The sequence below is a fragment of the Lacerta agilis genome, chromosome 16, assembly GCF_009819535.1.
Source record: "Lacerta agilis isolate rLacAgi1 chromosome 16, rLacAgi1.pri, whole genome shotgun sequence".
Classification (NCBI taxonomy): domain Eukaryota; kingdom Metazoa; phylum Chordata; class Lepidosauria; order Squamata; family Lacertidae; genus Lacerta; species Lacerta agilis.
This window is the reverse complement of record NC_046327.1, coordinates 25,036,130-25,063,842: the sequence shown is the minus strand read 5'-3', so window position 1 is coordinate 25,063,842 and position 27,713 is coordinate 25,036,130. Positions and strand designations below refer to the sequence as shown.

At 45.0% G+C, this 27,713-nt stretch overlaps 1 protein-coding gene across 3 annotated transcripts; it reads left to right on the top strand.

The window, feature by feature from the left end:
* Positions 1–139: 139 nt before the first annotated feature.
* Positions 140–27,713, top strand: PIANP (PILR alpha associated neural protein). 3 transcript variants are annotated; one of them, XM_033173461.1, is made up of 6 exons: positions 140–169; positions 17,093–17,162; positions 18,508–19,073; positions 20,087–20,168; positions 23,203–23,430; positions 27,142–27,712. In XM_033173461.1, exons 2-6 carry the CDS (start codon positions 17,146–17,148, stop codon positions 27,161–27,163), a joined length of 915 nt encoding a protein of 304 aa, XP_033029352.1. In that variant the 5' UTR covers positions 140–169; positions 17,093–17,145; the 3' UTR covers positions 27,164–27,712. The 3 variants fall into 3 exon arrangements, with proteins under 3 accessions (XP_033029352.1, XP_033029353.1, XP_033029354.1); XM_033173462.1 differs by lacking the exon at positions 140–169 and adding an exon at positions 1,198–1,357; XM_033173463.1 differs by lacking the exon at positions 140–169 and having other exon boundaries at positions 17,093–17,166; positions 27,142–27,713.

Sequence of the window (27,713 nt, the reverse complement as noted above, 5' to 3'; positions counted from 1 at the left end):
GACAGCCTCGGCAGAAGAGGCTGGCGCGGAGTGAGCCGCTGTAGCCTCGCCGAGCCCGCCGTGCCTGGAGATGGGAAGCGGCGTCGGCTGGGGGAAGTACGGCGGCACGCGGGCTCTCCCAAGCCCGGCGGCGTCCCTCGCCGCCGCTGCCTCGCCCGCCGCCGGGAAGGTGAGTTGCGGGCTGGCTCCCGGACGAGCTGCCCGGCGGGGACGGAGCGAGTGTTCTCGACGCTGCCCTCAGCAGCCGGCTCCGGCTCTCCTCCGCCGTCGCGCCTTCGCTTCCCCACAGAGAGAGGGCTGCGTATGGGGCGGCGGGCGCGTGCTGCTCCGGCTGCCGCCCCTCTTAGGTGGCAGGGGCGGGAGCGGGACGCTCCTTTCGGTCCGGAGCTGCCCGCCTTCCGCGGGGCTCCAGTGCGTCGAGGGGAGGCGCTGAGGCGAGGGGGTGCTCGGTGGGGGAACGGGGGTCCACTCGAGTCCCGGTTTTGTTTTCCGTGGGGGGGATTCTCTTTTCCTTTTGGAAGTGGTGGTTCTGAAGATGTGAGAGAAAGGGGTTTCTGTGGGGTCTGAGTGAGAGATTTCCCACCCCTCCGTGGGTTCCACAATGTGAAAAAGCAAATGTGTTTTTGTGGGGTTGCTTCTTGGACTTGGTGGCTTTCCTGCGTGTAGAGAGAGAGAGAGAGAGATGTGGACCAAGGAGGGATGTTCTGTTCAGTGCAGTGTGTGTGTGTGCGTGTGTGTGTGTGTGTGAGAGAGAGATCAAGGATGCTTCCTTTGATGAAGGAAAACAAGCCCCTGCTGGGTTTGTACTTGGCAGCCTCATCTGGTCCTATCCAACAGCCTTGCCCCAGCTCCATGAGCAACTCTGGCTCCAGCTCCCCACAGCTCTTGACATGCATAAGGCACCCAGACCTGTTGTGCCCAAAGAACAACTGCAAGGCAAGGAGGTATGTCAGGGAGGGAGGAGTGTGATAACTTGAGCCCCTCTTGTGCGCCGGCCAGGGTGGGTGTCCCACAAAAAGTCCAGAGCCAGGGCAGCAATGAATGCGTCACACACAGCAACACAATGCGAGGAAATCTTCCAGATTGCTTGTGGGTACCCATGGGGGATTCAGCCCCTCTGGGAGGGGCCTCGTTGCTGTGGTTGGACAGCCCCTTCCCAAACACAGGAAAATGCATTTGTCTCCCAGGATTTGCAGTGCCACCCTAGGCATGTTTACGCAACCCGCTCAGTTCAATGGCACTTATTCTCCCAAGTGTGTGCGCACTGGACTGTGCTTTTTGTTGTTGCAAGAGGTGGAAGAACAAAGCTTGCTGACATCCGTAGGCACGTTAGGATTCCAGGCCATCTGATCCACAGGTAGGTGGTAGTGAGGTTCGGTTTGATCGAACTGCTTCCCCCAGCAAGATTTGAGGCTAACACTCTGTAAACAGTGCATTAGCCACCATCAACATGAAGTCACAGCCCAGCTTTTGAGCACAGCAGGGACTCACACTTTTGGACAGCACCAGCATCCGTATTCTTAGTCCCAGTTTTTCAGTCTCTATAGAGTGTCAGATCTGTAGACGAACATAAGAAATGCCTGTTCGGTTCAGGCCAAGGGTCCCTCGAGCCCAGCATGGTCCCCAAAAGTAGCTAAGCTAAATACGTGAGAGGCTCATAGTGAGGCACAATGTAACACAGCTGTGCAGCATCTAGCAATTGGATGTACACTGCACCCAGCCATGGAGGGTTTCTTTGGCTTGCCCTATCTTCCACGAATTTGCATATTCCTTTAAAGAAAAGCCTCTAAGCTAGAAGCTGTCACTGCATGTTCTGGAAATTAATTCTAATTTATTGTGTGTTATGTGAAGAGCTACTTTTTTGGGGGGTCTGTCCTAAATCCACTGCCACTGAGAGAAAGAAATAATGTTCCCTATGTACTCCCACACCATTCATAATCATGTTCACCTCTATCATGCTCCCTGTTAGGCATCTTTTTTTTCCTGAATTCCCTTTTCCTTTCTCCAGAACATAGCAGGATCCATCACAGCAAATCTTCAGCCACACACACCAGCAGTTGGTTTTTGATACTCCCACTCCTACTGATTAAGAGTAGCAGTCTATTCATCTCAAGTCTAGGCCGGTGTGGGATTCAGAACAATGGTGCAGAATCCCACCCACCGTCTCTAGGGCCAGTTTTCCTTCTGCCCACATTGCTATATTTGTACGACTATTGAACATCCTTGCATGCATCTGAAAGCCAGGAGAGACCAGTGAAAATTTGTCTCTATAGATTTCTGGCTGAGCTTAGAGTAACTAGGGTCTTCCTTAAGACATCTTGGCAGCTGATGCAGAAAATCCAAATGGCTACACAAATGGCACAATCAGTCCAGACATTCTCCAGCATGTGATCCATTGAAATTAATCCAAGTGTGCAAAAACACAAGGAGTTCTCTTGTTCAGCTCCTATTCATTCAGAGGGTCTTGCACAGGAGAATTTCCTGGCTGATTGTGCCCTGTGGTTCAGATCTATCTTTCAGTCTGCATCACCATCATGGTGGCAGAAATCTGCCACCTTGAGGTAGAAGCCACACCTTTCCTCATGGTAGGGCCTCAGGGTTTTACTTCTGAATGGATATGTACAGGACTGAGCTGGAGAAAAAACAACAACCCTGTTTACTGTAAAGAAGAAAATGCACAGAAATTCTGGGAGCCTAGGCAAAAGCATACGAGACTCAGATAAATATTGTTATGTCAGGGAACAGTCAACTGTGAGATTAATAAGGGGAAGTGACATCTCACTGATCTACCCGAATTCTCCGAAGATGTCAGGCAGCATGTAGAACAGGGCGACCCAGTTGATTTAGTGCAATTGGATTTTCAGAAGCGTTTGACAAAGCCCTTCATCAAAAGCTCTTAAGAAAACAAAGTCATCCTGGAATAAGAGCGACAGTCTTTTTGTGAATCAGTAATGAGTTGTTGGGGGGTTTTTTGTTAAAAAAATATGGAAACTCAAAACATATTATTTCAGCATATTGTTCTGGCATAAGCCGTATTTTTTTTGATCTGGTCAGCCTTACTATTAAGCAAATTTTGAAGGTACTTAGGTTGTTGTTGTTGTTGTTGTTTTAAATCACCATGGGGGCACCATTTGGATTTTCTGCCTCAAGCACCGAAATGCGTTTTCTGTGCATGTGTTGAGAGATGTGCTGTGTTGAGGACTAGAACGATGACAGGGTCAGTGTCTGGCAGCGTCGCATTGAAAGGCTAAATAGGAAAGTGGGAGCAAGCATCTGTGCATCAAGGAAGCGATGTTAAACATATTCAACAACAGTGACCTCAAGAAAGGAAGGGAGGGATACTGAGGTGGAAAAACATTTTACAGCTGGCAAAGCTTTAAAGTCCAGAGCAGATTGCTGTCTTCTGGAAGGTCATTACACAACTGGGTGACTTTAGCAATAAAATGGCAGATGAAATTCAGTGTTGGAAATTGCAAAGTAATACACGCTGAGGGGAAGGGGGCGGGGGAGAGAGGGAGGGAGGGTCTGTATTAGAACTATTCCAATAAAAAGAGAGCACATATTTTAATGTCACCGTGTGGATCGAAGGTGTATTTGCACTTCCAAGTGCTCTGTTCAGGGCTGATCTTCCTACTACACCCACAGCTCAACCTGATGTTGCAGAGCAAGGGAGGAAAGGGGCAGAGGAAGGCAGCTAAAATGATCAGTGAGATGAAACAGCTTCCATAATAGACTTGAGGCTCCTTGAGCCAGATGACAGGAAGAGGATGCAACAGAAGCACACAAGAAAATCACCAGTGCTGTGAAGTAAGTTGATAGGGAGCGGCTGTTAATTTTACCTTGGCTCAATAATGCAAAAAAGAAGAAGCCGAGAACCTGAAGAGACACAGGCAGAAGATTCTAAACAAAACACTCAGTTTGATCCATGAATCAAATTTGCCACGGAACGTTTCGAGAGCAGAAAATAAAACTCTTTTTATTTTTATTTTAAAGGATTTAAAAATTCCCGGAGGAAAAAAATAAATGTCAGTAGCTATTAGACAAGACAGTCAGGGAATACAAACTAATGCTGGGGGTGTTTCTAAAATCTCCCAACAGCTAGAAGCTATGAGTAAATGACAGGAATTGGGTTACTGCTCAATTGCTCCTTATTTTAATCTGAAGCACTAAGCAAAGGTGGGTGTTGTTCTGGCATAAGTAGGTAAACTGTTGATTTATACATGCATACCTTTTGCTCCTAAATGACCTCATGAAAGCCCTTGTAAGCTTCAAGTTACCTCTTGAAATATTTCTGGAAAATGAGGAGGATGAAGCGACTCTAATCGACAGTCCAGCTAGCTTGTAATGTTGTTGAACCAGGTAGGCAGGCATGTCTTGGATCACTAACTGGAAATTCTGGGAGCCCTGAAATACTTCCAATAACAATAATGCTTAGCATTTATATGACATTTTTTTTATTGCTTTGCACAGATTACCTTATCTTTACAACATCCCTGTATGGTAGGTCAATATTATTATCTTGAGATTGCAGATGGAGGAAGGCTGAGGGAGTGGCTTGCCTGAATGCATTGAGTGAGGTCATGGCAGAGGAGAGAGCCAAACCAGGTTCTTTCTGACTACTATCTCAATCTCTTTAGCCACTATGCTAAAGTAACTTTCAACTGTTGGCATCATATATATGACAAACATTTATTCTGCTACCAAGGTAAAAAAAAAAAAAAGGTGCAGTCTGCATCTCTTCTCAAGCACAGGTCGTAGCTAAGGTTAATCCAGGAACGAAAAAGGCACCAAGCACATCTTATTTCACTGCTCCACCGAAGCGAGGAAAATTAAACAAGAGTGTGTTAATTAATTAAACATCTGACTGAAAGACATGATTCTCAGTTGTGTGTGCATGTGCACACTCACAAAAATTCTCACAGCCTTCTGTTAAATTTCCTACAGTTAGTTTTTGAAGAGTTCATGATGAACTCATGAAATTAATTGTCACAATATGTGGAGAAGCCACAATGTTAGGTGGCTTAAAAAACAACAACCAAAGGACTGGACAGATTTCTGGAGGAATGCTGGCTGTCACGAGTACCTTAACGCTACCTCCATTAAGTGAGTTCCTGATATAGCACTGCTGGTGGCCCTGTTGTCAGACAGGAGAGTAGGGAGAAATGGGAGAGAGGAAATGGGTTAGGCTCATGCTAAGATAATAGTCACTGTCCAATCCACCCCAACAGACAGACACACGTAGCAGTGGGATGGACAGCTCTGCATTGTTGAATTTCCAGTCAACTAATAGCTTGGTGAGGGTTGAAGCTGGAGCAAGTTCTGGAAAGGGAAGGTGAGTTTAGAAGTGATTGTGGGTTGAAACAAACAGGCCTGGTTCACAACACACTTCAAAAGTCTCAATGGGAGGATTTAGAAAGGGAAATGAGAGTTTCTTATCTGATCCTCAATAATACTACATCCACTATCCCTAGACAGATCTTTCTCAGTTTACTTTGAAACAGTCATTTAGGCTTTCCACATAGTGTCCTTGACATTGTGTCACTACTGTTTTGTTTTATGTTTAATAAGGAAAGGGAAAGGACAGGAGTAAGCCTCGAATTCACATCCACATCTAATTTTAAAGGCTTCAAACAAGGGTGTTGTTGTACTGAGACATTGGGCTCTGGACACGTCAGGTTCATTGATTGGTTCAACACTAGTTATTTACTGTGGAATTGCCACACTTGGTTCACTCACTTTTTATGAGGCATCTATATGACATCATAATGGAATTGCTATTGTCCAACACCACCCTAAGTCTCCCATCTCTTTTTAAAGGTCAAAGAAAGAAAGAAAGAAAGTACAGCACATGGTTAGCTCCATTTAGCAGTGGATTTACTTTTTTATACTCTGTCTTTCAATTTGCACATAAGTGTTTTTTCCCCGCTTACATTTTAAAAAAAAATATCAATGGTGCTTAAAAGAAAATTCATTTTAGCATAAATGTAGACATTTATTATAAAAAATAAGCATGTTGGCTTTCCATTCAGCACCATTTTAGAGAGTTGGTTTGAAAAATAAATAAATCATTTAAGTTGCACTCAAAATACTTTTTAGTCTATATTTTAAGTAAACATGTTTAAAATATTTATGCAGTAGCATGTAAATGAAAGACTGCTTGAGTGAAAAATTTAAAATTGATTTAAGAATAAGCATGCTGCTGCTAAAATGGCATAGATGTATTGCCACTTGCCCATGGGCCATATCACACCCAATAGTGTGAGCAGAACATGGTTGCTAGTTTAGACCAAAAACTGCTAGTTTAGAAGCACTTCAAGACTCTCCAGTTCTGGCTCGTTCTTGCTGTGCTGTGAGAGCCATAAATCTAGGTCTCATGCTTCAGTGAAGTGTTTCTCTCTGCTTCTGAAGAATCCTAGTCAGAGGTGGCTGTATCATCACATTGGTATCTCTTAGTGCAGTAGCATCTGTGGCACAGGAAGCTAATGACATGTTGGTATCTAAGGTAGCCTTTGAAATGACTGCCTGTGTTAAGCATGTAGCTCACTATGGATTTAATGAGCACCTTTAAAAAGCCTTTCAGGTAGTTTCACATGATATTATAAAGCTCGATAAATCTAGGCAGTTGGCTGATAGCTCATAACCTGTAAAGAACAGTTGACTCACTGATAACGTGGGAAGATGAAGCAGTGAGTGAAGCTTGTGGCAGCGATTGTCCTAGGTCAGTGTTTTTCAACCACTGTTCCGCGGCACACTAGTGTGCCGCGAGATGTTGCCTGGTGTGCCGTGGGAAAAATTGAAAAATTACTTTATATATAGTCAATATAGGCACAGAGTTAATTTTTTTAACATTTTCTAATGGTGGTGTGCCTCGTGATTTTTTTCATGAAACAAGTGTGCCTTTGCCCAAAAAAGGTTGAAAAACACTGTCCTAGGTCATCTTCAACATTTTCATCAATATTGTGGTCACCTATTTGTTTTTTTAGAAAGGGGACAATACCATTTTACCAGAGATCGGCTGTGTGCATTTAACAGTTCTGCATGAGACTGTGATATTTTCCACGGACCTCAGGTTCCTGTTTTCATTTCTGTAAAAGCAGGTTTCCAGACCTTATGGCTATGAAGACAAGCCTGCAAGTGTGCACGAAACGACGAAGGAAATATCAGATGCCCATAAAGGTGGCTGAATGAGATTTCTAGGGGTCATTGGAATTTGATTTCAATTAACCCCCCAGACCTCTTTGCCCTTCCCTGTGATCATTAGGAGAATAAATTTTGCAAAGTGAGCAAAATATGAAAAGATGCACACATTTTATGGAAACAACAAAGAGTCCTGTGATACCTTAAAGACTAACACATTTTAAAATGGTATAAGTAGAAATTTTAACACAGAGTACACAGAGATCTGAGTAGGGAGAACACCCAGTTCGGTGCTCTACCTTTTTTAACATACATCAACAAACCACACAAAGTTCACAGGAGAGCAGCAAAGAAGATCAGGGAGGTGTTGCGCAATAAAAATGCTGGGAAAATGAAGAAAGTGAGCATGTTTAGCAAAGACCAGAAAAAGGTGGAGGGGAAATGTTTGTACAGTTTATATCCAATTTAATGGTGTAGAACTTAGGATCTTGAAGTAAGGGGGAAACCAATTTCCTTAGGTCAGTAGAAGGAAATGCGCTTAGCAAGCAGGGTGGTCAGTTATGCACCACTAAAAAAGAGGGCACCGATTTGCATAAAATTTGCATGTGCTAATTTATATGGCTAGAAGTAAATTTAGAAACAATTTTCTATAATTTAAATAGAGATGCACTACGGCATTCCCCATAGTGGGAAAAACTTTGACTAGGTGACCTGCTATGAGCCTGCTTGCTAATTTATATGGCTAGAAGTAAATTTAGAAACAAATTTCTATAATTTAAACAGAGATGCACTACAGCTCCCCATAGTGGGAAAAACTGCATAGGTGACCTGCTACGAGCTGCCTTAGTCTGCTGCCCAGGTGCAACTTCAAGGCCCTGCTCTCCTTCTAATGACGATTAATCTTTAAACTGGAAATAGAAAAAAGTCCTCAGGAAAGTAGGACATTCAGCCACCTTATTAGTGGAGAAAAGATGAATAACATACATAAAGGAGAACTTCTGAGCCATAAAAACTGACAAACTACAGCAGATACTATATGCATTCAAATTATTTTGGGCCAATGAGACATAAGGAGCCAGTGAAAGAGAGGAAGGTTAAACTGTGGTGCAAAAAGCATGGCTTAGAGTTAATTGGCAATGGCAGCCTTGAAAGCTTCCAAAGGGAAGTAAAAAAAAAAAAAAAAAGGCACATACCAACTTGACATTTAAATAAATAGTTTGGAATTTTAAAAGACAAAGAGGTATGAAATGCCAGGGCTTGAGACAGACCGTAGAATGGCACCTCTCTTCCCACCAGGGAAGAAGCGGTGAGGGAAGATCATCAGGAAAAAAGGGGGGGGGGAAGAAAGATCAACACTGGGATTTACTGCCTTGGTGGATCTTGCTGCCTGAGGCAGTTGTCTCACCTTGCCTCATGGGTGGGCCGGCCCTATGAAATATACAGTAGGCCTAGCTAGAGCACAAGTTGCCGTAGACTGAAAAGAAAAGCTGAAGTACGTAATAGGCTAAGTTCACATGTAACACTAAGCCAAAGCATAACTTTGCTTCTCCTCCAGTCCTGCTGGTGTTGCACTTCTGTGAGCTAAGCCATAGTTTGGCTTGGTGTTACGTCTAAACCAAGGCCTGTGGTTTATCTCACTCCAGGCAAACCACAACCTGTATCTAAGGTTTGTTCAGTGGCTCACTACTTTTTTGGTTACAGGTGGGTAGCCGTGTTGGTCTGCCATAGTCATAACAAAGTAGAAAATTCTTTCCAGTAGCACCTTAGAGACCAACTGAGTTTGTTCTTGGTATGAGCTTTCGTGTGCATGCACACGAAAGCTCATACCAAGAACAAACTCAGTTGGTCTCTAAGGTGCTACTGGAAAGAATTTTCTACTTTTTTGGTTTCCATGGCTAGGGGAGATAAAGCATCAGTCCAGCTTCAGACATAATGCTAAGCCAAGCTGTGGCTTAGCTCACCGTATTGTGGCAACAGTCAGATCAGGGCAGGAACAAAGCAGCCACCATCTTCCCTCCAGGATCTGCTCATTCACACCCTGGTTTGGCTTAGTGTTGCATATGAACCGGGTCATAGGGTGGCATCAATTGAAAATAAACTTCAGGAATTGCAGTGGTTACAAGGTGATAATGTATGTGAAGTGTTTAAATATTTAGCAAGAAATGGCATATGAATGTCCCAAGAATGCATTAACCATGAGGTTTGTGCTCCTTCCTTCTGAGGGTTACTGCTTTCTGTTCACTCCACCACCTGACACTCATTTGGAAGAGAGAGAGAGAGAGAGAACATATATCTGTCTATCTGCTTGCCTACCTATAGGGTGCCAATGTGTCCTGCTTTACAAAGGACACTCCTCTGTTTTGAAAGGCTCTCAGAAGTCAGTTCTCTGTTTGAAGGTGTCCTCTATTTGACAACTGCCCAGTCCAAGTCTGGCTTAAAGATAAGAAACATAAAAAGGGAAAGCAAGAAGCCTTGGAAGTTGCCCATCAACAGTCATGAGTACGTGGACATCAGATTTAGCAGGCACACAAGTCCCCTGATGTCTTCCCCACTTTGGTGAGATACAGTACTGTATTTCTATTGTAATCGCAGCAATTTCTGAATTTGCTCCTATATTTTTTTTAAAAAACCACATGTTTTTCTTAATGTTCTCCCCTCCTTTCTTTTGGTAATGCATGCCCACTTTTTTGACATGACCACTTGATTTACCTGTTGAGAGAGAGTGATCTCCCACCTGAAGCAATGCAGCCACTTGCTTGGGAAGTGGTGGGCTTAAAAAAATAAATGCTGTAGCCATGGACAGATGGGTTGGGCTAGATGACATTTGAGGTCACTTCCACGATCTGCTGTTTTTGGTGATCTAAGCCTCTGTGAAAGAAGCACCAAACACACATGCGGCAGAGGAGGGCTGGGATCAGCAACCACAAGGAACAGCAGTCTAGTATATTGCACTTAGGGAAGGTCATGAAGTGAGGGGAATCTCTGCCATTAGGGTAGAAGACAATGTGTGGCAAGGGTGATAAAAGATGCTGGAAAAGAAAATAAGAGCCAGGTAGTGTGTGACCTCATGTACACCATCTGATTATTAAACAATCGATCATAGCTCGAAATTGTTGAAAAAGCTTTGTGTTTGAGGCAGGTTGTGAGGTGTTTCGAAACACCCGTGGAGGATGCAAGCCAGCATTTGATGCCACAACAAACATGAATAGTGAGAATAAGGTCTTGAAGAACTGCTGTTAGATGATGATTCAAGGCCTAGCAGCCAAACGTGTGAGGGGGGGAAGTAGAACTGAGGGAAGTGGCCAAAGAAAACTTTGGGTTTTGCTCGAAGTTGTAAAGCTGGCAGAATCAATTACAGAATGGCAGAGCGAGGTTTCTGCTTTAATAACAGATGTTCCAGCCGCCCTGGACAGTATCAGAAAAGGGAATCTAGCTTAAAAGCAACATTTTAATTAAATGTGAGTTTTCTTCTAAAGAACACCCCTCAATTTTACACTATATGTGAAGAAGAAACTATTAAACCATCAAAAATGGATGCAGAGTAATTCATCGCAATCAGCATAAGGTAATATGTTTTATTCCTTCCTCTGAATTCCATCTCAAAGCTCACATTTTCCTAACCGCCCCACAACCCTACTCAGCCTTCACCCCCCCCCCTTTAACATAGATAAGAGCTGCACACACACCATATTTTTGAAGCACACACACCCAAGAATCCTGGGGAACATAGTTTATCCCTCACAGAGCTACAATTCCCAGCACACTTAACAAGCTACAATTCCCAGGATTCTTTGGAGGTGGGGGGGGGGGGAGAAATATGTTTTAAATGTGCTTGAAATGTAAGGTGCATATGCAGCCAGTCTAAGTGTGGGTAAACTCATTTGCTCCCAGTCCTTTTCTTAGGTTTGCCTGGCTCTTCTTGCTAGCCTTTTCTCTCCCCACTTACCGATACAATGACAGAGAGAGAGAGAGAGAGAGAGAGAAAGTAAGTTTTATTTACGGCCATTGGCCCAACACATAAAAATACAATTCCAAAACAACCTATAATATTTAAAACCTTCGCCAGAGGCTGAAACCCTCTTCTCGTTACTAAATAAAAGCACAGACTGTCCGACTATCTATTTTCGCATTTTGGCTCCTGGATTAGCGGTGTTCTCCTGACCATATCAGAGCCCTTTTTTCTTCTTTATAGCTAAGACTCTGGTTCAAGTATTTGGCAACAGTGCGTGATCTAGATGGATCTTCGTCGTTCAGTAGAAATCTCAGTTTGGTTTCTTTGGCATCACCCGTGCATCCCACTAAATATGGAGCAAGAAACTTACTCCTGAGCGAGGAATAATGAGGACAGCTAAGGAGTATGTGGTGCAGCGATTCAGGTGATCCGAGAGAGAGAGAGAGAGAGAGAGACAGAGAGAGAGAGAGTAAGTAAAGGAATCTTAGAATTGTAGAGTTGGAAGGGACCACGAGGGTCAACTAGTTCAACCCCCTGCAATACAGGAACTTTCTGCCCAACGTGGGTCTCGAACCCACAGCCCAGACATTAAGAGTCTCATGTTCTACCAACTGATCTTCCCAATTTGGCGAAGGTGGGCCAATACTAATATGTGACTGGAACTGGACCATTAGTTGTAAGTGCTTTGGGGCAGGCTGTGTGTGTGTGTGTGTGTGTGTGTGTGCACACACACACACGAGCTGCAAAGTGCCATGTACATTGATAGGATTCTTGTCCCAGTTGATGTGTTTATTACAGTTTGACACTGCACCTTTAAAGCACATTGAAAACATACTTTCCTCTCCAAATAATTCTGGGCACCGTACCTACAATCCCCAATAACCCTTAACGAACTACAGTCCCCAGAATTCTCTGAAGCCGATGGAAACATGCTTCAAATTTGCTTTGAAGACTGTAATAGTGTTCAACACAGCATAAATATTTTGTGGAATATGACTCTGTGAATGCTATAGGTGGCGCCTGTGGTATCATTGATTGTGAATAACACTGCCCTAGCCCTCCCCCTGTGCCTGGGCTCTTAATTTTTTTTATTTTAAATGCCACTTTTACTTCTGTAGAGGCAAGCACTTCCCTTGCTATGCCACTTAAACTGGCAAGTGCTTGCGTACCCTTTCAAAAATAAAATGTCAACAGCAATGCCCTGATCTTCCATTTTGTGAAATGCCAGCCCTCCACATCCACGAGTCACCTTTTTATATAGGGCTCATTCATTTAGGGCATTTCATTACATGGGCACACACAGCTCTTTGCTTATACCCCCAGCTGTATGTGTCACTAGGGGGTGGCAGAGGCTAGCAGGGCAAGAACCCCCTTGCATATGTACTGCTCTGCACATGTGGGAGATGAGTCACTTCCCCCCCCCCTTAGCTTCCCCACCCTTTCCCAAGGTTGTGTGTTCCCCCCTCTCAACCGAGAAGCACAAATCTCTCATGATTTTTTAACAGCAATAATGGACTATCCCCTGCAGCTGGGGCTTCTCTCTCTCTCTCTCTCTCTCTCTCTCTCTCTCTCTCTCTCTCTCTCTCTCTCTCTCTCTCACACACACACACACACACACACACAGAGTGTTCCTTCCCATTCCTCCCCCCCACCTCCATTGCACATGCATCTCACACCACTGGCACACAGTACTAGAATTAGTGCAACGTGGAAAATAAAATCCTAAATGTATCCTGTCCTAAATATAATGAGAGCCTGAAGTTGTTTTTTGGACATGAAGATAGATGCTGCAGGGGAAAGAAGAAAGAATTCAGAAGTGAAGCTATGGAGAGGATAAAAAAGATCTGAAGGCAAGTCTTATGAGGGTGGGCCAAAAGCTCTTGGTGTGGCTTGCCTGGAGAAAAGAAGATTAAGAAGGGGTATTTAAATATTTAAGAGAATTTTAGAAAGAAGATGGGGAGCAAATGTTCACCCTGTTCAGTGATGTAACGAGTTTAAGCAAGAGGCAGGTAGCTTTCGGCTAAGCATGGGGGAAAGGCTGCCTGAATTCAAGCAATGGAAAATAACTGCCCAGAGAGGATTCAGAATCTGCATTCTTGGAGAAAGGGCCTCAAATGGCTTCTGAGGGGGGCGTTTCATGCTTTGAATAACAGTCATTTATGTACCACGTTTCAGGGGTTCAAAGCACACGTTTGGGTTGTAAGCCCCTTGAGATAGGGACCTGCCCTCTTGTACTCTCTAAAATGCCAGGCACTGATGGTGCCATATTAACCAAACAAATAATTGCAGAGGGAAATAGATCTATGACCCACGTGTGGGTAATTAATAAAATAATCAGCTGGACTCCTGGATTCAAAATGCAGGGCATAACACACTCTCCAGTGGGGAAAAGACCCAAGCAGAGTTTAAAACACTTACAAGGTCAGGCAGCAGTATAGTGTGGGTATAACAGGCTGTTAAAAAGGTAAAGGGACCCCTGACAATTAAGTCCAATTGCGAACGACTTGGATTGCGGTGCTCATCTTGTTTTAAAGGCTGAGGGAGCCAACGTTTGTCCACTTCCACAGACAGTTTTCCCGGGTCATGTGGCCAGCATGACTAACCCGCTTCTGGCGAAACCAGAGCAGCACACGGAAATGCCGTTTACCTTCCCACCGGAGTGGTACCTATTTATCTACTTGCACGGTGTGCTTTCGAACTGCTAGGTTGGCAGGAGCTGGGACTGAACAACGGGAGCTCACCCCATCGTGGGGATTTGAACCGCCAACCTTTCAATCGGCAAGCCCAAGCGGCACAGTGGTTTAACCCACAGTGGTTTACACCCTTTTATATATTCTGTTTACTTTGCTTACAGTGCTTTCCCCATTTCTGCCCCTCTTGCAATGAACAAACCACACTCTTAAGTAATTTTTAAAAGCTTTACTTACAAAATTCTAAAGTATGATTCATGTGTTATTCCATGCAGCAGCAAGGAGAACACAGGTAGAATTCCCTTGGGTACAAAGTACCGAAAAATGGTTTCAGGCATGCAGTCTGAGCTTGGAGCAAGCTCAGACACTTTCTTCCTGGTCAGTTACATGGTGTGAAGAAGAGTGATGAAAGAAGATTTATTTCCTTCCTCATTGGAGACGAGGGAGTGTGACCTGAGTCTAGCATTACAACTTTGTGGTCTTTAACCCCTTCATGCATTAACTATCCCTATACCTGCTAGTTTACTTCGACTACAAATTCCCCACAGAAATAACATTACAGACATTCTTTCTACAATGCTTATCACATACATTATTTCTGTAATCACATGCATGACGTCTAATGCTTATGACAAGTCGAATATAGAAAGCAGGAATGTATTAGGATGGAACTAGATGTTTCAGCTGCTATGTCTGCTCCCCCTGTAACATTTAATAATGCAAGGCATGTGATGTGTTGCCGTTCCACTGAAAGTTTCCCAGCTACTGCTGATCCACTTCACTGGCTGCTGCTCCATGGGGTAGGGAATGAGAGGAGGGAGATTCATAATGCATTATAAAGCTACATGGGCAGGGGGAAGGAGATGCAGGCAGCAACAACACATCACTCATAAATGTGCAGCTTTTATACATCTCTTTTGTAGAAGAGGGCTGGCCTGATTCATACACCATGCCAAGTCAAGGCATGGCATGCCGAGGGCACAGCGGCGGATTCACACTATCCCAAACTCGCCGTTTAGCTCTCCCAAACAAACTATGGGTTGTAAACCAGGAACAAACCTTGGTTGCAGCACCTCATGGATAGTCCAGAGAGTGGGGGGGGGGGGGGGGCTCAGCAGCAAAATGACTGGAGAGTAGCAAAGTGGCAGGGATCTCCTCAGGAGTCCACATACTCGAGTTCACACAAAGCTGTGGTTTGGCTTAGTGTGACTCGCAAGGCAAGCCTGTGTTGCTCACTGCAACATCTTCTAGAGAACTTGCAGCTGAAAATTATCCAAAATAGTAAGGTCCAAACTGGCTCTCCCCCCCCACACACACAACAGAGGTTGAACCACCACCTTCTCTTAGGGCAGTATGGATCACACCCTCTCTCAAAGAGGCGCTAGTCACTTCTGAAGTCTAGATCGAAAGCTCAATTCTGTACAGTTTCAGAAACCAGGAAGGTCAAGGATCTGAGGAGCAGGTAGACCTCAGCCTTCCAAGCAGCTCAAGTCTGTGATGGCAAAAATAGACAATGCTTTAAATTAAATCATTTCCCCCTCCAAAAATGTAGTACTGTAATGGTTGTACCCATGTTTCCCTTTTTATTCCTCCTACCAGATCATCACCGGCGCTAGGAATCGAATTGTTAACGAATCTATGACTCTTCTTTCTCCTTTTATGATTAACCGACTCCCCCACATTGCCATTATTACCTATGCTCTCTCTTCTTCTCTCCTCTCTCCAGGCCCCAAAGAATCTGCTCAGACAAAGCAGCACTCATATTACCCCAACAACCCTTTTTTAAAAACAGGAAAATCCGCTTCCATCTTCTCCCCCCTGCCCCCGGCGGCTTTCCGCGGGGTTTCAAATGAGCCTGAATTTAAACACAATATAAGTGTCTAATCACAACTGAATCATATTCTATGAGAACATGTTCAAGAGATTAAAGTAACAAGGCTGCACAATAAAAGAGCTATTTAGCAAGTAGTAAAAATGCACATCAGATTCGCCAGGATACAAAGTGAGAAGTGAATTTTACTTTTCAAGACAGAAATGTACTCCCTGCATCTTGTAATCGTATAAATATATGGCCATCTGTTCTAGTCACCTTTTATCTGTCCGTTCAGTTCCCCCTCTTCCTTTCACCCAGACTTTGTAGGCACAGACACACACACACACACACACACACACACAAAATAGCCGTCTTCCTTGCTTACCCTAGAACCCGAAGTCTGTCTGACAGCTCTAGCGAACAAGTCAGCAAAACATTAGCATATTGATTTTCCCTTCCAAGTTTGTTTGCTGAAGGACTTGTGTCAGCCACACCATTGTCAAGCACAGAGCCTTGGGTTTCATTGGGCTCCCCTTGGAGGAGGGGATGTTTCTCGTAAAGATATTATCTCCAGTCCTTGAAATGACTTGCAAGGCTTACAGCACCCAACTTCTCTGTATTTGCAGATGAGTTGTACCTGGGGCGTACAAGCTGGATCAGTTTTTGAACTCTGCACCCACGACGGGAGACCGGAGTTTTGGGAAATAGTAGCAAAGCTAGGTTGTATAATTGGCCAGATATAAGTGCAAACATACAATATCCGTATCCCAGCTTGCCATTTTTAAAAGCTATTCGGCCATAATTTGTATCAAAAAAATTGTGCGTGAGAAATGGAGAGAGTGCGGGCAGTGATTAAAAGGGCAAAAGGGAAAGCCATTTTAGCCATCCAGAAAGTAAACACTAAATATTTTATGGACATATTTTTTCCTCTCTCAGTCCTTAAGCAGGCTGGCGTTTTCTCACTTGATTCATTCCCTTTCGCTATCTCCTGTGTTTATCATTCTAATTTTATTCCTATTCTTTTCCTTGCCTCCACGCACAATTAAAGTAGCTCTTTATATTAAATGGATTACATGCTCTGTGCTATAAATAAATGCAGGAATTAAGATTCTCTTAACTTGTTTAAGTGATAAGAAATCAGAGGCACAAATCCCCCCCTCCGCCCCCAGCCCTTGGAGGAACAGCAGCACGTGTGTTCGTGGCTGTGAGGCTCACATTAATTTGTGTGTGTGCTTGATGTTGTTTGCGCTGCTGCGAGTGCAGGGGGGGGGGGGAATGTGCGCGTGCAATGATAAGCCAGGGACATGTTTTCTCTCCATGTCAGTCTGTGTCCTGCTTATGTTCATAATACATGGCATGTTTATAAGGATTGAAGGGACTTGATGGAATGTAATGAAAGTTGGTGGTCACTAGGCAGCCGTGCATCAGCTGCGCTGAAGGGACTTAGGAACGCTTTGGCGAACATTCAACTGACATTCCTTTTTTTATTCCTGGTTTTAGTGAAGAATATGAGGCAGATTTACCGCTGAGTGGAGAAACAGTCGCCTCTAGATATGGAGACCACCACCTGGTAGGTTTGCAACTCTTTATTTTAGGAAGTGTGATGGGAATGGGACGGGGGCCAGGCCACGAAATGAAAGAGCTGGTGATTTAGGGAGGCTCAAGGCAAGGGATTGTACCTACAATAGGAAGGGAGTGAGCTAGTTGATGCATTAGGATTGGAGCTGTGACAGGTGGGAAGGAAGTGTGCAGCTATGGCACCTGCACATGGCTTCGTAAATCATCGTTTGTGAAGCCATGGACCATTGTCTGAATGTGGCTGTTGGGTCTCCAGGGCCCAGCATCCAATGAGAGACATGAAGAAAACTGGGCACCCCTGCAAAATGGGAGTGAGGGGTATGCATGAAGTGTGCATAACCCCCCCCACACACACACACTTACAGGCTAGGCTGCTTACACACCACACATTTAAAGTGTGTGGCTTGCCCCAAAGAATCCTGGGAACTGTGGTTTGTAACAGCTGCTGGGAATTGCAGCTCTGAGAGGTGTGACGGTTCTCAAGATGCTTTGGGGGAAGCCCTGCCCTTTAAATCTATGGAGTGTACACAGAAACAGTTGCAGATCCTCCTGGATAAAGAGGTTGTTGGAGGTGGCGCTTAAAACAGAAAGCTCCGTCTTCAGGGCTAGCAAATTAACATGGGGTTACAGTCTGTTAGTTATCCCATGGATGTCCCATTAAATCAGGGGTCAGCAAACTTTTTCAGCCATGCACCGGTCCACTGTCCCTCAGACCTTGTGGGGGGGGCGGACTATATTTGGGGGGGGGGGGAAATGAACGAATTCCTATGCCCCACAAATAACCCAGAGATGCATTTTAAATAAAGCACTCCTGCCAGCTCCTGTTCATTTAATGCAGGGGTCTCCAAACTAAGGCCCAGGGGTCAGATGTGGCCCAATCGCCTTCTAAATCCGAATCAGCATGTTTTTACATGAGTAGAATGTGTCCTTTTATTTAAAATGCATTTTAAATAAAAGCACACATTCTACTCATGTAAAAACACCAGGCAGTCCCCACAAATAACCCACAGGTGCATTTTAAATAAAAGGACACATTCTACTCATGTAAAAACATGCTGATTTGGATTTAGAAGGCGATTGGGCAGCATCTGGCCCCCGGGCCTTAGTTTGGAGACCCCTGCATTAAATGAACAGGAGCTGGCAGGAGTGCTGTTGGGCACTTGCACAGATCATTGGCTTCAGCTGGGCTTTTGCAGAAGTGCAAAGTTGACTGCAATCTCCACCTTCCACACTTCATGGGAACCAAAACTCCACTGCCTGAAAACACAGCCAGCGAGCCCCACAGGCAGGGACTCTCCAGCTTAGTGACGTGCATCTCTCTTTCTCCCCTTCCACAGCGTGATGCTCCCTCTGGTCTCCTGCTTCCACTTGCTGCAGCTCTGGCCTTTCTTACTTCTCGCTTCAGCACTTCCATCCCACAGCGGCTGGTCTCTGCGCACCCGGGGCCTTCTGGCAGCGCGGCCCCTCTGCAGCCACCGCAGCCCTTCCTCCCCTCGGTCCGTTTGCATCTGGGACAAGAACCCAACCCCGGAGAAAGGATCCCGCTCTACCTCACAGCGCCACCGGTCTGTGGTTCCCAAAGGGGCTGGGCTGCGCAGCTCAGTGCGCCTGAGGCGCCAGGCTCAGGGGGCCCGGCCTGCCACTCCGTCTGGCTTTGAGGATGGCCTGTCTTCCTCCCAGTACCCCTGGGCCATCGTCTGGGGCCCCACAATATCCGTTGAGGATGGAGGCGACGCCAACTCTGCCAACCCTGGCTTCCCACCTCTGGGTTACACCTTCGTTTCGTCAAGCGGAATGGCGACAGCGCAGCCCAACTCCCACTCCCTGCTACACAACGAAGGGCTCAACCTGCGCCAGACCCCAGCCACCCTACGGCCCTTCCTTTTTGGGCCACGGGGAGAAGGTAACACTCATCTTCTTCTCTCGATTCCTTCTGGTGTTGCCAACTTTTTTATTTCTTTTCCTATTATTATTTAGAGTTTATTGATTTCTTTTTTTCCCAGCGGACCAATAAAGAGAACATTATGAGAAAAGAAAGAAAAGGGGGTGTTCAAAACTGTAATACAGGGTTTCCCAAACTTGGGTTTCCAGCTGTTTCTGGACTACGGTTTCCATCATCGCCGACCACTGGTCCTGCTAGCTAGGGATGATGGGAGTTGTAGTCCAAAAGCAGCTGGAAACCCAAGTTTGGGAAACTCTGCTGTAATACAGTGCAATATAGAGCTACATAAGTAATGCTATTATTCCAACAAGTATACAATTAGTAACAAGTTGGTCTAATTTTTATCAATGCATTCCAAGTTTCATTACATTTATCCATGCGCAATTTGCTTCTAAAAGCAATCCCTTCGTGTGTTGCAAGAGTTGTCATATCTTCTATCCATTGATCAAAGGGGGGCACCGTATTATCTTTCCAGTGAATCAATATCAGTCTGTTGGCAGAAGTAAGGGTGTGAAGAGTCCATCTGCGTTGACCAGCCGTCAAACCCCATGTCATTGGTTTGTGGTTTAGGATAATATTAACATCCGACAGTTTTAACACACCCCCCCCCCAAGTAGAATACATTTTAATACTTTTATCCAAAAGTTCATAAGCGTCGGACACTGCAAAAACATTTGTTTCAAAGAACCATTTTCCTTATTATACCTCCAGCAACATGTTGCCAGCTTTTTCCCCCTGACTGGGCTCCTGTGTACCTTTAATCGCTTGAGTGGCAAGCAGAAATCCTACAGGTGAAGCTTTTCTTAAAGCTACAACTGCGAGCTCCACCTGCAAGAGTGCTACTTTCAAAAAGCACACAGGAGGGCAGCCAGGAAAACAGTGGAAATCTCGGGGGGGGGGGCATGGACTGCCTGCAAAATGGTCAGGAGCTGCATACCCTACTTACTGACACTTCCTGTCTCTGTCTGTTCCAGGTGTGGACCCTCAGCTGTATGTCACCATTACGATCTCTGTCATTATTGTCCTTGTTGCTATGGGGATAATACTCAAATTCTGGTGAGTAGGTTTTATGTAGCTGCAAAAGTTAATGCCATAGGATCGCAACTCACAGGAGATGAAGAGAGGCACCGGGGATATGTTGTAATTGAGGACAATGCATCCACATGGCTTAATATTGAATGGAAAGCCAATTTTGATGTTCTTGGAGATTCTCTATTCTCCAAACATTAGTTTGGGAGCTGGGAATATATTTTGTTGCACAAACTGACCCTTTTACAAGTGGTCAAGCTCCATAAATAAAGTAAACGCCATCTAGCATTAAGGGTTTCCTACGTTAGTCAGTACATGCATCCCTAATACAGATCTGCAAAAAAATATGTTGGTTATATATTTATTTACAAAAGTGAAAGACAGCTGCAATGCTAAAGTATGTAATTTAATGACTTCTCTCAGTTTGTTTATGACATTTTAAAAACGTTCTTTCCCTTGCCTGTGTTGTACCTTGGTAAAGGCCGCATAAAACTCCACATAAAGGCCACAACTAGCCATCACTACCCTACTGAACAGAAGGAACCCTTGATGATTCTTCTAATATCCAATTCTTTACAAGTGTGAGCTGCAGAAGAAGATATAAGGTCCGAAAACACACTTGGCAACTTTTAAGCAACTGACATTTTCAGTTTCACATTAACTCCTTAAGTTTTACACAGCACCAATTTGGACATTGGGATTTGTGTACTGGGATCAAATTATGTCAGATTTTGCTTTAAATACCATGTAGTTCGAACATTTCATAACTGCATTAAAATGCACAAACATCATTATAGAGTTATATGGTAAGTTAGGGAATTGGTATGTTATATTTGAACATTTTAATTGACTTCTTTTTCAGTTGGCATTTTTTAAAAGTTAGGCATTTTTCTTACTACTTTGTGCATAGCTGAGTCTGCGCCATTATGCTTTTGTAACATGCTACTTAAGAATGCTTTGGCCACCTCATGAGAAGAGAAGACTCCCTGGAAAAGACCCTGATGTTGGGGAAGATGGAGGGCACAAGGAGAAGGGGACGACAGAGGATGAGATGGTTGGACAGTGTTCTCAAAGCGACTAGCATGAGTTTGGTCACGAAGAGTCGGACATGACTGAACGACTGAAGAACAACAACAACAACAACAACAACAACAACAACAACTTAAGAATGCAGACTGGTGTAACATTAGTAGGGCCATTTAGAAAGCATGCTCTCCATGTGCACTACAAACTTACTTTTGGGAAAAATAATTCTGTAAGTTTGCTTCAAAAGCCAGCTATAGGCATTGCTGATTGGCTAGTGACTGAAGTCGCCACAATAGCTCCTCTCTCCTATCCCTGGGGAAGTTTTGCAACTATTTTAAAAATGCTAAGATGAAGGGTGAATATAGAAACAGTTAAACATACATGTGGTGTTTTTACAAACATATAAGGCAGGCAGATCACTTGAAAAATGTATGGTGGAAAGACTAGAGTGCTGACTGAACCAGCTTGATAGAATGCCTATCTGTCATGTGAATGTTGAAGTTGAGAGGAAATTGGGCATATACTTCAAATGAAGAACCCACTGTATCATCACTTTTATTACCACCTCTGTCCTCCCAAACCACCAAATCAAGTTGTAGATGGCTTGGTTTACGCCCATGTCATATTTCAAGTTCCATTGAAGGGATTATTTCTCTGACAGGTATTGATCTTGAAAATTTCATTTTGCCCCCCGCCCCCGCCCCTGCTTCAGTTTCTTACAAAAGCAGAACACAGCTGTTTGAAGTGCTGGTACCCACACCTGTACATAATACCTTTTAAAGCTACCGGTATTCTTCTGAATTGTCATCTTTATTTGTCTAGAACTCACAAACAAAAGAAAAGATCCTCTTTTCATACTGGAATTTTAGTTCCAAGCTGAAGATCACCTTCAGTGCAGACTTGAGGAGGAGGAGGAAGCAAACTGCATCTAAAAAGCAGTAGGCTTGGGCTGGTTGGCCATCATTTTTGAGCAAAAACCAGCATCCTTTTGATAATTGCATTCTGTTTTTCTAGCAACAATGCTCATCTCAAAACAGCTCAAAACAATAACATTACTATTAAGAATGAGTAAGCGTTTCAATCAGTGCAATCATATCCAAACACAATAGCATGTGCTTAAAGCAAACAAAAAAACCAAAAAAACCCACAAATAAATCAAACAAACAATTAATACAATTCAGTGTAAACTCAATAGTGATTCAAAATATCAGGAATGGCTGCTGAGCACCAGCTGTTTACTGCCGAATCAGATCAGACGTCAGTCTGGCTTTCTGCGAGTTGGGTTTTTTCCCCGATTCAGCAGTGAACAGTGGGTTTTCCTGGGGAAAGCGGTAGGACAAAAGAAAAACCTCTCAGACCTGTGCCTAGAAATCACGGGACATGTCCCAAATCAGATCCTTTTTGAGAGTAGATTGGTTGTGCTAGGATGGCAGAGCCCGTTAAACCATTGCACAAGACCTAAAGTTCTGTTATGCACTTGAAGCACTCTGGACCAATAGTAACGGTCCAGAGGCACTCAAAAACAAAACAATTCATTAGTAAGATAAAGCTCTCCCCGACAGCCAGGTTTTAATTAAACAAATAATTTGCGAAAGGATAAAGGTGTTCCAAAGGGAGCTTCGCTGGACAAGGAACGGACGCAGCTGCCTTTGTTGATGTTGCCTCTGGAAAGGATGCGACCCAGAGAGGAACCCTACTGGCATTGGGAGAAATATATGGGTAAAGGCCCAGTAGGCACACATGGCTTCCACCCCACATCCAGTATCATCATTATCCTACGTGGTGAAAAGCTTGAGCAGAGAACTAAAGGTCCACTCCAACTTGGAGTCTGTATTTTATGTCAGCTGTACAAGTGGACATTTCACGTTCCCATTGTACTTCGGGTGCACTGTATATTCCTTACAGTCAGAGGAAAGGTATTTGGGTACCAGGAAAACAAATTAAGGCATGGATGCACAATCCTCTGGTTAGGTCGCAGCTTTCCTGATGGTAACAGCCTTCTCTTCCCCCCCCCCCACCCCCTGGCTTTCTGTAGCTGGGACAGGAACCAGAAACGACGTCACCACTCCAGCCAGCAAAGCGGATTGCAGCAGGAGGGTAGCCATCAGCCCTTAACGGACCTATCTCCCTCTGCGGTCAGCATCCTGGGACCCTTCAGCGACTCACCGACTCCTACACCAGACATGATGGAAACTGGACAGGGATTGGAAGGCATGGAGAAGCTAGAGGGACTAGGGAAGACCAGTGCCTTCCAGCTCAACAGGTAACTCGCACAAATTGCAAGTATCAATCAATCGATTTATTGTATATAGCCAAAGACCTTCGCTATGAACAGCAAAGAGCAAAAGCAAGGCAATACACTGGAAAGCACAACTCCCAGCAGTGCTTGATTTATAGCATGGAACACAACTACTTTATAGTATGATCCTGGGACATCCAGGAAATATTAAAAAAAATGCAGCTACATAAGAACATGAATCATTCCCAAAATATAAATGAGTTTTGTCAGAACGGCGATTGTGGATCACAATTAGGATTGTCCTCAGTATCACTCAATGCTCTTGCTCTCGTTTTGAAAAGTTATCTGCAAATGGATACTAGACTAGACTAGACTAGACTAGATTTTAAAAATTGTCCAGTAGCACCTTAGAGACCAACTAAGTTTGTTCTTGGTATGAGCTTTCGTGTGCATGCACACTTCTTCAGATACACTGAAGCAGAAGTCACCAGACCCTTATATATAGTGAGAGGGTGGGGTGGGGTTTTTCTCAGAAGGGTAGTGGGAGATGGAGAAACCCCACCCACCCTCCCACTATATATAAGGGTCTGGTGACTTTTGCTTCGGTGTATCTGAAGAAGTGTGCACGCACACAAAAGCTTATACCCAGAACAAACTTAGTTGGTCTCCAAGGTGCTAGTGGACAATTTAAAAAAAAAATTAAATTTACTTCGTCTGCGTCAAACCAACACGGCTATGCTATGCTATGCTATACTGAAATGTTTAAATGAATCTTCCACATTTGCCATCCTCTCCTGCTACGCCCTTTGAGAACCACTGCACTACAGGGTCATAATAGCCTGACCTAAGGGGAGGGGCATGTCACAAAAGCAATACAGTGGCCACCATTCAAGCAGATCGCATAAAAGATTTAAGAAGTGGGTCCCCATATGCATGCTTGGTCTGAAGGTGGGTCCTGGCTCTGAGAAGGTAGGACAGTCCTGATGTAGTACAAGTATAATGCTGGGAAAGCAGGTCCTCTTTCAGCTGAAATGCATGTTCTGAAGATGACTCACTCTCAGCTGTACGTACCCAGTGTGCAACAGCTGCAGCACTAGAATGCAGAGCTGTAAGCTTTGGCCTGTTTTAATCAATGGATTAATCAACCAGATCTGCAGTTCTTCGTGCAGTTGGCTTCAGTGAGATTGTAGCAGCCTCACTGTTTGCAGGGATGCAACCCAAAGCTGCGGTTGATTAATAAGTTAAGGCTGATCAAATTTCAGTTGCTGGGACCATGAGCTGCACATTTTTTTATAGTAGGTATGTTGCATCTGGTATGCTGCTCTAAAGAAAAACAAGAATTGTTTAATTGGACTTGTCTTCTGACAACAAACCGCCGAGTTTATTTCATTTTAAGTGCTGGCACTGGTATCTCAAAAAGGCATCTCTTTTTGCCCTGTTTGGGTTTGCCCTGTTTACTCCACATGTAATGCAATCACATGGCAAGGGAGAGGGGAGGTAGTGGCAATGCCCCTACTGCCATGCCCCTGCCTGCCCTGCGGAAAGGGGAAACAATTGTAGTGCAGATCCAGCTCTTTATGCGTGAACTTTCCCTCCATAATAGTTCCACATCATGGCCAGAGCCTAGGTCTGGTAGAGAGGATTCCCCTACAGACACCCTGCCACCACATGCAACCTGTTGTGCAAGGGTGAAGCAAGCTGCTGTGGTCCCATTTGCCCCCTCTGCATTAGTACAAGCACAGGGTTTGTTTTTTGGGGTGGGATGTGATGGTGGTGGAGTGGATGCCCAAATAGGGGCTACTGAAGTTTTTTTTTTATGATGTTCAAATCCATTTATATCTAATCAATTAAAGGGTGGAGCCTTAATGAACTACAGCCACAAGTTCTCCTAAAATTATCTTGATGTGGTGATGAGATCAGGAGCTACTCTTTACGACAGGGGTTCTAAAGGGTGTGGGCAGGAGAGGATGGCAAGTGTGGTGGGATGCAGGGCCGTCTCATCATAGGGGCTGGGTGGCGCGGTGCACCAGGGCACCAGGCCCCCCAGGGGCACCCCCGCGAGCCCGCCGGCATACCGGGCGCCCCCTCCCCAACCCGCGCCCACCCCCATGGGCTGGTGGGCTGGCGCTTGCGCGCCGGCGGGCGAGTTGGAAGCCGGCTGCCCTCCGGAGCCCCAGCTGGAGCGCTGGGAAGGGCGCGCAAAGCCCCGCACCGCTCCAGAGCCACGCCCCTCATCCCCCGCTCGCCTACCTCCCTCCCGCGCTGGCCGCCCCTCGGGGGATGAGGGGTGTGGCGCTGGAGCGGCACAGGGCTTTGCGCGCCCTTCCCAGCGTTCCAGCTGGGGCTCCGGAGGGCGGCTGGCTTGCAGCGCCACGCCCCTCATCCCCCGCTCACCCCCCCTCCCGAGGGGTGGCCAGCGTGGGAGGGAGGTGGGCGGAGAGGCGGCCTACCGGGGGCGCCGAGGGATCGTCGTGCCACGGTGGCCGATCCCCTTAAGACGGCCCTGGTGGGATGGTTCAAAGAAAATCAAAGAAACATTTAAACATTTCAGTGTAGTATAGTATCAAAGTATTTTAATAAACGAGATTACCTGGCAATAGCAAGCTCATTCCTCTCATCGAGTTTGTAGGCATACTTAAGGTACATATGCAAAAAGCTTGTTCATAGGTATATTTTGGGAATGATTTGTTGTTGTTTTTATAAGAATTTATTAGGTTTTAACCATAATAACAAATACAAAATACAAAATAGACAAAACACTACAACAAAACTACAATACTACAAAAAACAAAAAACAAAAAAATAATAGACAAACACTTAATCACCTATTCTTATCTTATTATTTTGGGAATGATTTGTGTTCTTATGTAGCTGCATTGCTTTATATTTTCTGGATGTCCCATGGTGTCAGGCTTTAGGGAATTGGATCCCTCCCCCAGTGGCAGTAATTAGGAAGATCAAATGAAAGGAGCGTTCTTACCAGATAAGTTCTTTAATAATCGCAGCGAGAGACAAAGGAATGCATATCTCTCTAAAAATGGTGTTGCTCCCAGTTAAGGTTTACCCCCTCCGTCCCCATTAATCTACGTCACTGCTATGTCAGGTAATCTGATCTTGTTGCCCTGCGCTTTCTGTTCTATCACCCTCAGATCCCATCTAATCCTAGGCGAAGAGGGGGTCAGGAAAGCTGTCCAAGGACACTGAATCTGCCAGCTGTCTCTCCTGGTGTTTCTTCTTCTAGCTGTTCCTCACCCAGTATTTCCCAGCTTTCCCCCTCTGGACTATGCACCTCTGCAAACCACTGTTCCAAATCAATACTATCCTCCTGCCCTTGGAAAGGTTCAGGAGAAGGGGGTGTGTGCGACTCCCACCATTCCTCCTCAGTCCAGTCCCTGATACATGATCATATTATAATGTAGTTGTGCTCTGTGTTGCAAACAAAGCACTACTAGGAGTTGTTTCTTTTTGTTTTCCCATGTAAAAAAATTCAGTGCGGCTCCAGCAAATTTTTATTCTCAAAGTGTGGCCCAGGAAAAGAAGTTTGAGAACTTCTGCTGTAGTACAAAGGCTCTGGGGGAGACTTAGAAGTGCACCCTATGACAAAAGAACAAGAGACCAGATGTCCTTACCTCTGAGCACCTCTGAACATGGTTCATCACTCTTTCTCTTTCTCTTTCTCTTTCTCTTTCTTTCTCTTCCCCTTTCTCTCTCTCTCCAACCTTGTTTCCTGCACAGGATCCCACTGGTGAACCTGTGATTGCCCTGGAAGCAGCAGGCCCGGCTCCTTCGTTGCGAGACCAAACACTGAGTTTGCCAGAGAGTCCCATAGAACTGGCAGCCCTCCCTTTTAGTTCCATCCGCCTGCGAGTATGGTACTGCTACTCCTCACACAGCAGCAGAAGTATTGTAGACCCCTTTGTGCCCTGACATTCCGTCATCATTGCAGACCCAGCCCAAATCAAGGTTTTAGCTCAGGAGGAGCTGGGCTCCGTGGTGGGTCCTCATGGCAGAGATGATGACTGGGGCGGTCTAATGGGAGCAGAGGGGTGAGGAGGGAGGCCTAGAAGACAAGAGCTATTAGCACCTTAATGGTAACGTTTCAAAGATATCCCTTGTACCCCCGGCATAAACATCCATGCACAAACATGTATTTATTTATGTTTAAGTAAGCATGCTTGATAGTGGGATGCAGAAGCAGGATCTCCTATTCGGTGTCTCCCCATCTTTCTCCTTTCCTCATCATGCGGTTTTGAAGCATCTTCCAAAGAGCCAAAGCTCACAGCACATTCTCCTGAGCCATGAATTCC

What these genes read in the sequence shown, in the direction of transcription:
- PIANP (XM_033173461.1), top strand. An exon ending in TTTTGGGCCACGGGGAGAAG is followed by an intron (nt 19,074 to 20,086) that starts GTAACACTCATC and finishes TGTCTGTTCCAG; the next exon opens with GTGTGGACCCTCAGCTGTAT. An exon ending in GGGATAATACTCAAATTCTG is followed by an intron (nt 20,169 to 23,202) that starts GTGAGTAGGTTT and finishes GGCTTTCTGTAG; the next exon opens with CTGGGACAGGAACCAGAAAC.